The 13,212-nt window shown below is 31.6% G+C and overlaps 1 protein-coding gene across 1 annotated transcript; it reads left to right on the top strand.

The window, feature by feature from the left end:
• The first annotated feature begins 993 nt into the window (after nt 1-993).
• LOC124533273 (alpha-tocopherol transfer protein-like) lies at nt 994-11,143 on the top strand. Its single transcript, XM_047108483.1, has 6 exons — nt 994-1,175; nt 6,540-6,690; nt 8,114-8,228; nt 9,177-9,311; nt 10,025-10,238; nt 10,876-11,143. Exons 1-6 carry the CDS (start codon nt 1,013-1,015, stop codon nt 11,022-11,024), a joined length of 927 nt encoding a protein of 308 aa, XP_046964439.1. The 5' UTR covers nt 994-1,012; the 3' UTR covers nt 11,025-11,143.
• Nucleotides 11,144-13,212: the final 2,069 nt, after the last annotated feature.

Below are 13,212 nucleotides of genomic sequence, written 5' to 3'. Positions count from 1 at the left end.
GTCTATTTTTGCTTTATTCGCAAGTTTCCTTTGAAATTGTCCTCGAAGTAGTTTCTGACTCATATAAACGAAACGCTTAATCTATCCATATTAAAAAAAATTGTTAGTCAACATCAGTTTCACTTAAATCAAAAAATAAATAAAAATTTTAACAAAAAGAAAAACCGACTTCAAACTAAACACTATTTTAAAACAAATGAATATGCACGAAAGAGTAATAAAAATAATTCCGTATTGAACATATTTTTTAGAGTCCTCCTAAGTAAAATGAAATGAAAAATATTAGACTACTTAAAAGTCGATTTACGATTATATAATGTAGTTATAATTATTGTTATATTTGGAGTCTTTAGGGATTCTTGTATTGTTTTTGAGAGACATACTGTAGGGATTTCTTGAAAAAAAAAATCAGACGAATTGAGAACCTCCCTTTTTGAAGTCGGTTGAAAACGGCTATTATATGTACATTAATATAGAACGTTATTGTGATATATTATCTTGTAACGAAAAAATGGGTTTTAATTTACAACTTCACTTTAGAAACCTGTTAAATTATCAGTGATTTTTTACTGTATTGTGTTTGTTTTATACATATAATACCTTTCTCTTGAATCATTAAATCTATTTAAAAAAATCACATCAAAAATGGTTGCGTAATTTTATTGATCTAAGTATACACAAGGACAGACAGATAGGGAAGTGACTTTGTTTTATACAATGTAGTAATAAATATATTATATCCAACTATTATACACTAATTACTATTATAAAAAATAAAAAAAAAAATATTACAATATAAGGAAATTTATTGTAGTCATTAATATTGTTGATCAAGTAATATTTTTAACATAAATTAAAATAATAATAACACAATTGAATGAATCATTTTTTTTTTCAATAAAGCTACGTATCGCTACGCTTTCCCTGGAACACGATCTTAAGTTCACGATAAGTATAATAACGATTTAGAAATATCAAGTGAAGTTAGTCGGATACAAGTTATCGAAGCGGTATGGAGTTATTACAAAAGGATTCTATACTCGAATTCAACCCGGATACAATACAGTCTTTGAGAAAACAATACGGCTTGGATACGCCGGGGAGGATCGAGGAAGCTGTCAGTCTATTACACGACTGGATTTACAAACAACCACATTTTATGAAAAAATATTTCGGTAAGCTAAATTTTGATATGGTCTCATATTAAAAGGTATTATATACTATAGAAGAATTTAGATTTTATGGCTTTTACGTATTGAAGCACTTCAATACATACATAATTTGAATATCTTTTATTTGTAGAACTGTTAACGAATAACTTTGTATTATATTTTGTTTGATAATGTATTTACTGTAATGTTGTCTTAAATTTTCGCGATTACACATTGAAATAAAACTAGCTATAACGGATTTGAATCGCGTATATTAATTATTTTTAACAAATAGACAAATGTCACCTTAGTCTAGACGTGACCACGAACGCTGTAAAGTGCTCGAAACGTCGGGATGTTAAAAATAATTAATATACGCGATTCAAATCCGTTATAGCTAGTTTTATTTCAATGTATTTACTGTATGTGATGAGTGGCAAACGAGCAGGGGTTCATGTGATGGTAAGAACTACCACCATCCATCGGTATTTGCAATACCGGGAGCTTGCAGGTGCCGGACTTTAATGAAGGTGTGTGCTCTTTCCTTAAAGGATCCCAAGTCACACTGTTGATTATCCTTAGTAAATAAATAAATAAATTTATATCCCATATTCTACCAACAAGCTGTAATAATTAGTGTCGCTGTGTTCTTTTGGAAGGGCGAGTGAATCTATGTTAAGGGATCACATAATATATGCTCAGACTGTCTTTTTGATTTTTGTATGAACAGATAATTATTTATTTTATTTTCAATTACTATATTCATTATTAGTATTGACTTCTCATTATCAGACAATAAACCTTAAAGATTTAAGCATGACCTTGCTTATAATATTCAATATTATAGTTTTTTCTTAGATGTTCTTACAAATTACCTACCAATGATATGTATATTTATTTCTCCTCATATGATATACGCGTGAGGTCAAAAATTTGAAGGTCATGTGTGAAAAAATCCATATCTCGTTTGTTATTTATATACTGAGTTTTAAATTGATTAGAATAAATTTATAGAGCATTGAACTCTGTGCAGTTAAGATGTTAAACAATATTTGATAAATTCTGAAATTAATTTAAAGCAAGGATTTTTTTTTAGTTTCGTAGACGGATACATAGTCTGCTTCTTAATGCTTATTTTCTCAGAGCTTATTGAACAAAAAATTCAGCCTTATATATAATAATATATAAAATCAGATGTCTTAAGTCAATCGGTATCACCGTCGTGGTCATTATGCATTTATAAAGATATTTATCGATATGTATATGTATTATCTGTTAAAAGATAACAGCTTGGTTGCAATCAAATTTAATTATCATTAATTATTATGAAAAAGTACGAGTATATTAAGACATGTTTGAAATTCATCACCATCTTTCGGAATACCAAAATTATCCTAAAGATTAATATATTTTTTTTAAATCGGCCACCTAATGGTCACTTGAGCAACAGTCTATAAATATCATAAAAAAATGTCGAATGGGTTAATTGTATGAGCACACTCGAATTAATCAATAGATTTTGTATTTAGAATTGCACTTTTTAGGGTTCCGTAGTATATTAGGAATCCTTATAGTTTCGTCTTGTCTGTACGTCTGTCTGTCCGACTGTCTGTCCGTCTGTCTCTGTCCTGGCTCGTTCTCCACCTTTTCTTCATTGATTGCCACGAAAATTGGTGGAGGGGTGTATACTGATAAACCAACATTTTTTTTTAAATAATCGAAAAATAATTATTTTTACAACACAGCGAAAAAAATAATTCGACTTATCCCATCGTGTGGGGTACCGTTAATAAGGTATCTTTAAATACAACAAAAATTGTCTTGAAACTATGTGGATCAAACCCACCAGTCTCGAGATATACTAATACAAAGTTAAAATTAGAGCGCCCCCCCCCCCCTTAACCTTTGAAATACTATTACAATAATTCTGAAAATAATGTGCTGTATACTGTAGGTATATAAGAAAGTACTTTCAACGAAAACTATAGCGAACTCTATATCATACATAGTTATTTTTATACAACTCGACCAACTTATGACGTGCAGTTGCCCTAACTAAATGGTAATGTATGGAAATAACTACCTACAAAAATATCAAAATAAGTAGGAATGTTACATACCTACATACAGAAGTGGGCCAGGGTAGAAATAGAGATTGCTAAATTTCCATCTTATGGCTACGGAACCCTTTCATGTGCGTGTCCGACACGCTCTTGGCCGGTTTTTTTATAAAATGGGATTGTAAACATGAATAACGTCACTAGTTATTGAGAAACTGTTTTATACAAATAAAATAATAATAATATAATCACAATCATAACAGTGTTCTAGTCAATTATTTGCACGTGCTCATATTTTTTTTTATAAAATTTACTTAATTGTATTCTTATACGTCACGAGGAAGAGTAAAATAGAGTCTTCGTTCGAGGCTCTTGAAAGAAGTAGTAGAGGCATTTTGGCAACTGTTGTTTCAAAATTGTTATTATGACAGTGGTGTCACATATTTAATTGAATATTATTTTTGTACCAATATTCATTCATGCAAAATTAAATGTTACCTAACCCTTGGATTCACAAAGTAAATAATTCGTTTTCAGGATGAGGTTTACTTAATTCTATTCCGTAATGTACACATGACTTGCCGGTTAACAAGCTTTAAAATTTTATTATAATATTCTCACGATTAAAATGTATATGGAATTTCTTTACAACGTACTTGATATATATGATAAAACATACATAGATTGATTGATTGTTGGTTCTTGTGTAGAAATCATCTAATTGAATGTACTTAACTCAATCTTATAAAATTTTAACAAAAAGAAAAACCGACTTCAAACAAAACACTATTTTAAAACAAATGAATATGCACGAAAAAGTTATAAAAATAATTGCGTATTCAACATATTTTTAGAGTCTTCCTAAGTTAAATGAAATGAAAAATATTAGACTACTTAAAAGTCGATTAACGATTATATCATGTAGTTATAGTTATTGGTATATTTGGAGCCGGTGTCAGCCACGGTGCCCTTGCCCCAACAATCAAAAGAAAGAAGCGATACGAGCCCCTTGATTGATCCAGTATATTATTGTTTAAAAGGTAATTTGTAAAAAACATATTTGTTAAAGTATTCTCGTTTTGATTTTTGATAGATATACTGTAGGGTTTTATTGGCTGACACCGACTCCAAATATAACAATAATTATAACTACATGATATAATCGTTAATCGACTTTTAAGTAGTCTAATATTTTTCATTTCATTTTACTTAGGAAGACTCTAAAAATATGTTGAATACGCAATTATTTTTATTACTTTTTCGTGCATATTCATTTGTTTTAAAATAGTGTTTTGTTTGAAGTCGGTTTTTCTTTTTGTTAAAATTTTATTTATTTTTTGATTTTAAGTGAAGCTGATATTGACTAACTAATTTTTTTTAATATGGATAGATTAAACGTTCCGTTTATATGAGTCAGAAACTACTTCGAGGACAATTTCAAAGGAAACTTGCGAATAAAGCAAAAATAGACTTTCGAAAATGCGGATTTAATACGTCACGCGGCGTAAACTACAAGGATCCCTCGAAAGAGCTGTAATCGAACTCAGCAAAAAAACTTTGAAAAAGACCAACTATATTTCGTACATCATATGACATCATATCACATACACAAAATTTGATTAAAGATAGTAAGAAATTCTGCCCCATATCGCACCCTAACTGCGAGCCGTATAGGAGTTCCATCACTACATAGTATAAAACAAAGTCGCTTTCTCTGTCCCTATATCTTTAAATCTACGCAACGGATTTTGATGCGGTTTTTTTTTAAAAGATAGTGTGATTCAAGGGGAAGGTTTGTGTATATAAAACATGAACAATATAGTAAAGAAACACTGATAATTTTAGAAGTTTGCGATGTGATGTCGTATATAAACAAATTCTGTAGTATATTTAGTATCAGTATTGCACCCGTGCGAAGCCGGGGTGGGTAGCTAGTTGATTATAATATTCGACTATGATAATTACATAAACATAACCACATTACGGAAGGTGACTCAAATATCCAAATAACCTATAAATAAAAGATTCGACCGAGTATCGCTAACGTGCTCCTCAGAATTGTTCCGTTCCCTTCCGTTCCGTTACTTTGTCATGGATCCTGTGCTCAGAACCTTACCAAACTTTCACCAAATTACCCTTGAAGTATATATTTTATAATAAAAAAAGAATTATCAAAATTGGTTAACGTGATTTTCAGTTATTCACCTATTTGTCGCGCATATACATAATGCAAATTTAAGACTTATGTCGTTTTCACATGGATACCATCATCGGAAAAAAAAATAAAAAAATGGGACCCCACGGGAAGCACTACCTTTCAAACAAAAAAAAAATTATCAAAATCGGTCCACCCAGTGAAAAGTTATGAGGTAACAAACATAAAAAAAAAAAAAAAAAAAAAATACAGACGAATTGATAACCTCCTCCTTTTGGAAGTCGGTTGAAAATAGTATTTTGTTGAATTTCATTGTTATTATCAATCAAGTTATTAAAATATTAATACTTTATTTATCGAATATTGATGTTTATATTACAATAATATTCATAATCGCAGCCACAAATAGTTGGTAAGCCCCTTGACTTTGATTTTCGTGTGCAGGTAATTTATGTTCATAAATTATCTCATCATTGGATCATGTAAAAATATCGAGAAAAATGCATGTAGCATTGACCTCTAAGACCTTTTGTATCATCCATATATCTTGTATTGTCTGCAAATAAAAAACGTATTGAAATCTATACGTGTAGTAACATTGGAGTGTCTGTTTATATTATTGGAACATACATTTACCAAATTAACATTTTTTACAATTTTTTCTGTCTGTTTGTTCTGGCTAATCTCTGGAACTACTAATTTTTACGGGAAACTGATAGAAAGCTGATGTAATAAGGAGTAACTTAGGGTTAAAAATAACAACTTTTTGTTAAGTCCAAACGCGCAAGAAGTCTTGGGCACCGCTAGTAATTTCTGAAGTTACAAAGTCCTTAAAAGATCATCTTACAATAACAGTATTACTTAATCACTAAAATCCTGAAATAATTGTCATCAAGATTTTACTTCCACAAAGAAACCTTATTATAAAATTAGTATTATGTTCGCTTAGAATTTATACATCTAAATAGGGTTTAGTGTTAATAAAGAACTGTAAAAACGAAGCCAACATTATCTTAGTGTGCGTGATAGCTACGCTTATATACATGTAAAACGTCATACTTTTATAATTGTGTGGGTAATAACTATTGACCACGTCTTTTCGTAGCGTCCCCATCTTTGACAGTTCATTATTAATCAAACGATGTTTGTTAATGAAAAATGTATCTTTTACAGAGAGAGACTACTTGGAGAGGACAATTATTATATGCAAGGGTTCCGTGGAGAGAGCAAAAGTTAAAATAGAAAGATTATGCACATTTAGGACATTGTATCCGCATTTGTTTGTGACCGGTGATGTTAAGAATTTTAAGTCTCTTACGGATTTGTGAGTATATAATTCTTTAATAAATACCAATCTAGACCGTCAAATTAACCAGGGAGGTTCCATTGAATAATTTTAATTATTAGTATAAATTCGAAAATCGATCGTCTTAAAAAAATTCTAGTACATTGCCAATACATCCAGGAACTAGGGGAGTATTCTTTCTACAATTGGGTGAAGCTGTGGTCGGAAGCTAACGACTTTGCTTATAAATTTTGGCATTGGCATACAGATTTCTCTCTCTGTACCATAACATCTTTCTATCAGAACGTTTTTCAAGATATATTAATATACATAGAAATTAAGCCCAAACATCTAAGCGGTAGGTCTCGTTTCTCTCTATATTGTATTACAAAATATGCATGTATATATATTTATATTTTTTAAGTCTATACAAATACTGTTAGGCTGAAAATTCGATTTATGTGCAATGGGAAATATCGTGAGTAAAATTTCATAGAAATTCTTCCACATGTGTATTCCACCAACTCGCATTGGAACAGTTTGGTGGGATATGATCCAAAACTTTCTCCTCAAATAAAGAGGAGGCCTTAGCCCAGCAGTGGGAAATTAACAGGCTGTTGTTGTTGACATATTTTATCGTTTCTGCCTCTGTCATCTGGGCGTCTCATTATAATGAAGCTCACTAATTTGTTAATAATCAAGTACAATAATAGACCATGGATCCCCCCGCCCATTAATGTTTGGCCTATCCCGATTACTTACTCCTGATAGTTACGATCAAGAATGTATGCTAAAAACATTTAAGCCTTGAGGTCTTTGTGCACTGGAGATTATTATGGACATTTATTTTATATCCAGTGCGTTATAAACTATATGGGTGTTAATTAACATTTTGATAGTAAGACCTCACTATCAAATGTTATATAGCGGAGAATAGTTCACATCGTTAAACATAATTCTCTCTCTTTCTATCATAAAAAAATTACACTCGAGTGAAAGAGATAGAGTAATGATAATTCGAAATGGTATAGTTAAATGTATAAATATAGTTACGTTTCTGGAGTTACTGTTAATAAACTACAAACTTCACAATTGTTCACTACGTACTAATACTATTGTATTTCTCTCATTAATTTAATGTGCTGTATTTTTTGGAAAACTATTTTGGTAAATTATAATTGGTTTAGCTCTGAGATGTCGTAGTTATTAGAAAAGTAGAATCTTAAGGGAAGATAGCTGGTTCGATTTGGGACAAAAAGAACTGTATTTTTACCTTAATATAAATAAAGTTTCTCGGCATATAAAAACATCGTATGGTAACCGAATGAATTACAGCTACATCTTCGCTCCAACTCTTTTCCTGGAGAGGATATTATGCCTGATGGTCCCAGTTGGATATCTATACACTTTTCTTATTTGAAATTATGTTTGTAATCATGCTTCATATGTCGATGTGTTTTAGAAATGGCGCGTTTCTCCCGAAACTGACAGAGGACCATTACAGAGTCTACATATTTAGAAATCAAGCGAAACTTCTAGAAAATGGATTCCATGAGTTTTACCGCTATTTTTTTAAGGTTAGGAAAATAACAAATCGACATAGTATATCGTTCCAATAATTATTGAGATTAACACTACCTAAATACCTAATTATGTGTCAGGTGATCTCCTGTTATCAATACATGAAACTATTAAAAAACTTGGCAAGGGAAAAACTTTAAATACAAAATATATTAACAGTAATTGTGTGACTTAATGAGTGCATGTGATATGAAGTACAATTGTTTTGGTAATTAATATAAAGTTGTTACTTACAGTTTAAAAGTTTTTACCAAAATGTCGTGGGTAGTATCAGCCGTCATCACATATTCTAACGCTAAACCACAAGAGTTTGTACATTTAAGCTTCGGTTCGAAGGGTGGCTGAATCACTGAATCGACAGGTTAGGAACATAAAATTTTATTTCCAGAGGTTGAAAAATGTAAGGAGCATAGTTTTTATATTTTTACTGTACCAATTTATGTAGGCTTTGGTAACTATTTAACATAAGGTAGTCTTTTCACTAGTCTGCCTACCTATTTTATGATTTAAATAATGTAAATATTATCATTGGGCCTTAACATAATTTGAAAACCGGTTACTTAAGTGATTATCCTTCGCAGTTAACTCTTATTTAATTGACCCTGATATTTGCATCCACTTAGACACGTTGACTGGTTTTTAATTATGAAAGCTTAATCCTTGTTAGTCAGGTAAGAAATTCATAAAATAGACCCATAGACAATGTATTGTAAGAAATATTAACCATTCCTAATATAACAGATGCGCTACCAATCTAGGTAACTGAGATATTATGCTCCTTTTGCCTATAGCTACTGGCTCATTGACCTTTCAAACCGGAACACAATAATACTGAGTACTGTTATTTGGCGGTAGAATAACTGATGAGTGGGTGGTACCTACACAGACGGGCTTGCACAAAGCACTACCACCAAGTGATTTAATATGTCTATAAAATATTTCAGCAATGCGAATATTTACAAGCTCACGATTACTGCAATGGAGTGGTGGTCTGTCTGGATTATAAAGACGCTGCGATTGTGGAAACTGTAAAAGCATTAAATGTTGTTGACTTGCGACAAACCTTGGAAGTGATGAAGGTACTTTACAAGTATACATTTCTATACATATAATAAAATTGGAGAGTCTGTTTGTAATATTAAAAAAAACTATTTTTTATCAAATTCATAATTATATGGTACATAATAAACGAAATAACGTTTTTTACAATTTTTGATCAGATAAACATAGTTTGTCTATTTGTTCCGGCTAATCTCTGGAACTGGCTGAACCAATTTGTATAGAACTTTCAATGGCAGATACCTGATGCAATAAGGAGTAACTTAGTCTACAATGAATAACTTTTTATTAAATTCAAACGCGCATGAATTTGCGGGCACAGCTAGTACCAAATAAATAGGGATGATAATGGTAATTTTTCTTCGAAGAACAGCAAATTGGACGAGCGATGCATTTGCAAACACAGGTGCACTTTATACTTCCTTAATTTTACAATCCGACGGAAGTGGAAGGAGTTCAGGTTCCGTAGAGTTAGGTCAAGAGTCCCAAGTATAACGCAATAACTTCACTGAGCCTGGCTCAACTGGCTCAACAACTGAACTCAGGCTCAGATCTATCGTTTAATAAGTTAGCCAGTGAACCAAACGAGACCAACAGTTTATAATGAAGTCCTCTAACTAAATAATGATAATCAGATCAATATTGCTTAACGATGATGATGATGGTGATATAGTAGGGATTTTTTTTAAAAGAAATGTTTTTTCAGAGATTCATAGTATTATTATTTTTTTAGGAAGGATATGGCATGAGAATCAAAGGATTACACTTCCTGTCCGAATCGAAAGCGATAGACATTATATTATCTATATTTAAACAAGTGTTCAGTGCAAAGTTGTTTGAACGAATAGTAGTACATAAGGATATTGATACATTATACGATTTTCTGCCTAAAGAAATATTACCAGAGGAATATGGCGGCAAAGAGAAATCTCTATCTGAACTTCATCGTAAGTCAATAAACATATTTTCTGCTTTCTCAACTGTAATTATTTATTAACATATGATGGTCCAGTGGTTATAACGCTAGAATCTTAACCGTTGATTGGGGTACTTCTTCTCTTGAGGAGAAGATTTGGAATTTCTCCTCAAGAGAGGAGGCCTTAGCCCAGCAGTGGGAAATTTACAGGCTGTTTTTGTTGTTGTCAACCAATCCATGACCAGATCCATGATCCATGAACAGGAAAAATGTTTCCTCTTATTTTGGTAAAGACGCATAACGATTGTCAAACGCTAAGCCGGCTGATAAATTCCTCGAAAGAATTCGATTGTACAAACTAAACAGCATAAAATCGCCATATCATATTTAAGTCTAGATGGTAGGACTTTGTCCGTCCACTCATCAGAACTACCGTCAAAGAGCAATTTAATACTTAGTTCTGTTGTGTCATTAGTGTGATGTAAGGAAAGGTTATTATTTCTTACAGTGCCAATGTTTATAGCTGGTGGTGACCCCTTACCATCAGATGGCAATATTAATCTTACAGTACCAATATCTTTGGGCTTAGGTTTCCATTGATTGGTCATTTTGTTGCCTTACTGCAAACTATTAATAAATATAAAAACTTATTTTTATTTGGATTTCAGAAAAGTATCTCAACATACTGAGCTCCAAGGATTTCACTGATTACATAAATGAAATGAATAAAGCGAAAACCGACGAGAGTTTGAGACAGGGAGACAATGATTACTGTCTCGGTGTCACGGGGACTTTTAGGAAATTGAACGTTGATTAAAATTAATCAATTGAGATTATATTGCTACGTATTACCATCTTCCTGCCCTTATCCCAATTTTATTTGCAGTAGGCGCAGCATGTCTCCTTCCATACTGCTCTGTCTGATGTCTCCACAAGTAACATTATTTCCAGCGATATTGTCTACGCACAATCCATCCATCATTTTTTTGGATAGACCTTCTTCTCTTAATTTCTCTTTCCTCAGCATAACATGTCCCTGCAAATATATTTCAACACTCAATAAGGATAAAAAAATATTTTGGAACGGATATGACGATATGAAGTTAATTGAAAAAGAGAGCTATATATATATATATAAAGCTATACTCTTCTGTTTATGAAAGACTGATTGTATATGTAGAGGAGAAATTTAAATGTAAAATATTTTATAGTTGTCTACCAAATTATTTCAGTGAAAAAGTATAAACTTTTAACGCGACACAAAAGTACGTAAATACGCAACTTTTTTTTTGGACCAATTTGATTAATTATCTGGTCGTTATGTAATTAAATGGAAATTTCATTTATCATTATATATTTTTATTTGGTCACATTTCGTTTCATTTTCTTATACCTACAATCACACGCAACTTTTTGGCGTATTTGTGTGTGTAAGAGTGTGAGTGTGTGTATTGAAATCTGAATAACATACCCTATGTTATTCCCCGTGATAATGTTTAACGTGAAATTTTGTGAGTAATTTAGATTATGTTAGTAATATATGTTTTAAAATATTTAAAAAGTAACTGGAATCCCGATTGGGGTAAATGCCTCCTCTAAATATTGACGTCAAATAATAACATACAAATAAAATAACAAAACTTCAAAAGTAAGTGGTAACCAGTTACACTTGAAGTTGGTTAAAATATTTAAATACATTTAATCAATTAGTTGAGAAAAGATATTTCTCAGAAGTTGCACATGTCATGTTTTTCAAAAATCTGTATCATTAATTTTAACAACATTAAATCCTAGATAATGACATGACAGTTCAACGGGCGGCCATGTTTGAATTTAACGGATGCGTTCAGAATATGTTTCAAATAATAATTTCGTGCCAGCTTATGGTAGATAATATATTTTATAATTTGCTTAGTTCCATTTATTTTACTTAAGCGAAGTAGTCGGTATAAGATAGTTTTATCGTATATTAAAATAAAACAATAGAATTTGAAACACAATGAAAACCGACATTAGTTTTAACTTCGTCCGAATTCCCACATCTGTGATTATTATTATTGCCATGTAGTTTCTTATCACGTATATTTTCAGTGCGTTATCGTCCTAATATTGTCGTTGGTATCATTCCAACCGCTTTTATGGCCTCTCAGGGTGATATAGCAGACATCATCACATTCCTTGTAATTTATGACCGTGCAAAAAAAATATAACGAATAATATACCGTGACAACTCATTACACGAACTGAAACATAATGGCGTAATAGATGCTTTTGCGTCTAATTTTACTGTCACGGTTAATAAAATAAGGGAAGAAAGTATATTAGGCGATAGTTTCTGTTTGCGTAATTGTTTATACCAGAACTGTGTTACATTGGTAAAGTCAATTACATTTTATTGTTGTACATACAAAAAAATATGTGAATAGTTTTTTTTATGATATAGGTGGTAAACGGGCAGGTGGCTCACCTGATGGAAAGTGACTACCATCGCCCATGGACATTGCAACACCAGGGGGCAGGTGCGTTGCCGGCCTTTAAGAAAGGAGTATGAGTCATCATTATTATTATAAAACTTTACTTGATAATTATTAACATTAAGACTTTAAATATATACAAATATTAATTAAAAATAGGTATTGTATAAGTCTTGACAACGTGGCATGGTTGCAAGAATGTTATCAGCATTTCTTTTTGAATCGCAATTCCGATCCTTTGGGCAAAAAATTAAACAACTCTCTCATCACCAGTGGAAGCACAAATTCGTGGTGTTATATTAATCTATTTATCTCTCGTAGTCTTATATCTTTAGTCGAGTTTCAGGAGACATATCGTTGCAGAGGAGTTTTGAAGCCTTGCCACTATTTTTTTGTCTAATTTAACAGTCAGCTTGCCAGTAGTATTACCCAGCTAAAACATCAAAAATACGACGCAAAATGTGAATCTTCATACATAATGTTATAATTTGAAATTATCTCATACAAAATACTGAACGCCTACATAAATTA

The sequence above is a fragment of the Vanessa cardui genome, chromosome 10 (genome assembly GCF_905220365.1).
Source record: "Vanessa cardui chromosome 10, ilVanCard2.1, whole genome shotgun sequence".
In the NCBI taxonomy this organism is placed as follows: Eukaryota; Metazoa; Arthropoda; class Insecta; order Lepidoptera; family Nymphalidae; genus Vanessa; species Vanessa cardui.
The sequence above is the reverse complement of the archived record's forward strand: the minus strand, read 5'-3'. Positions and strand labels throughout refer to the sequence as shown.

Bases quoted from the DNA above. Each gene is read 5' to 3' on its own strand.
- LOC124533273 (XM_047108483.1), top strand. From the start codon at position 1,013: ATGGAGTTATTACAAAAGGATTCTATACTCGAATTCAACCCGGATACA. The intron at 8,229-9,176 runs GTTAGGAAAATA...AAAATATTTCAG, and splicing joins TTTACCGCTATTTTTTTAAG to CAATGCGAATATTTACAAGC. The intron at 10,239-10,875 runs GTAAGTCAATAA...TTTGGATTTCAG, and splicing joins ATCTCTATCTGAACTTCATC to AAAAGTATCTCAACATACTG.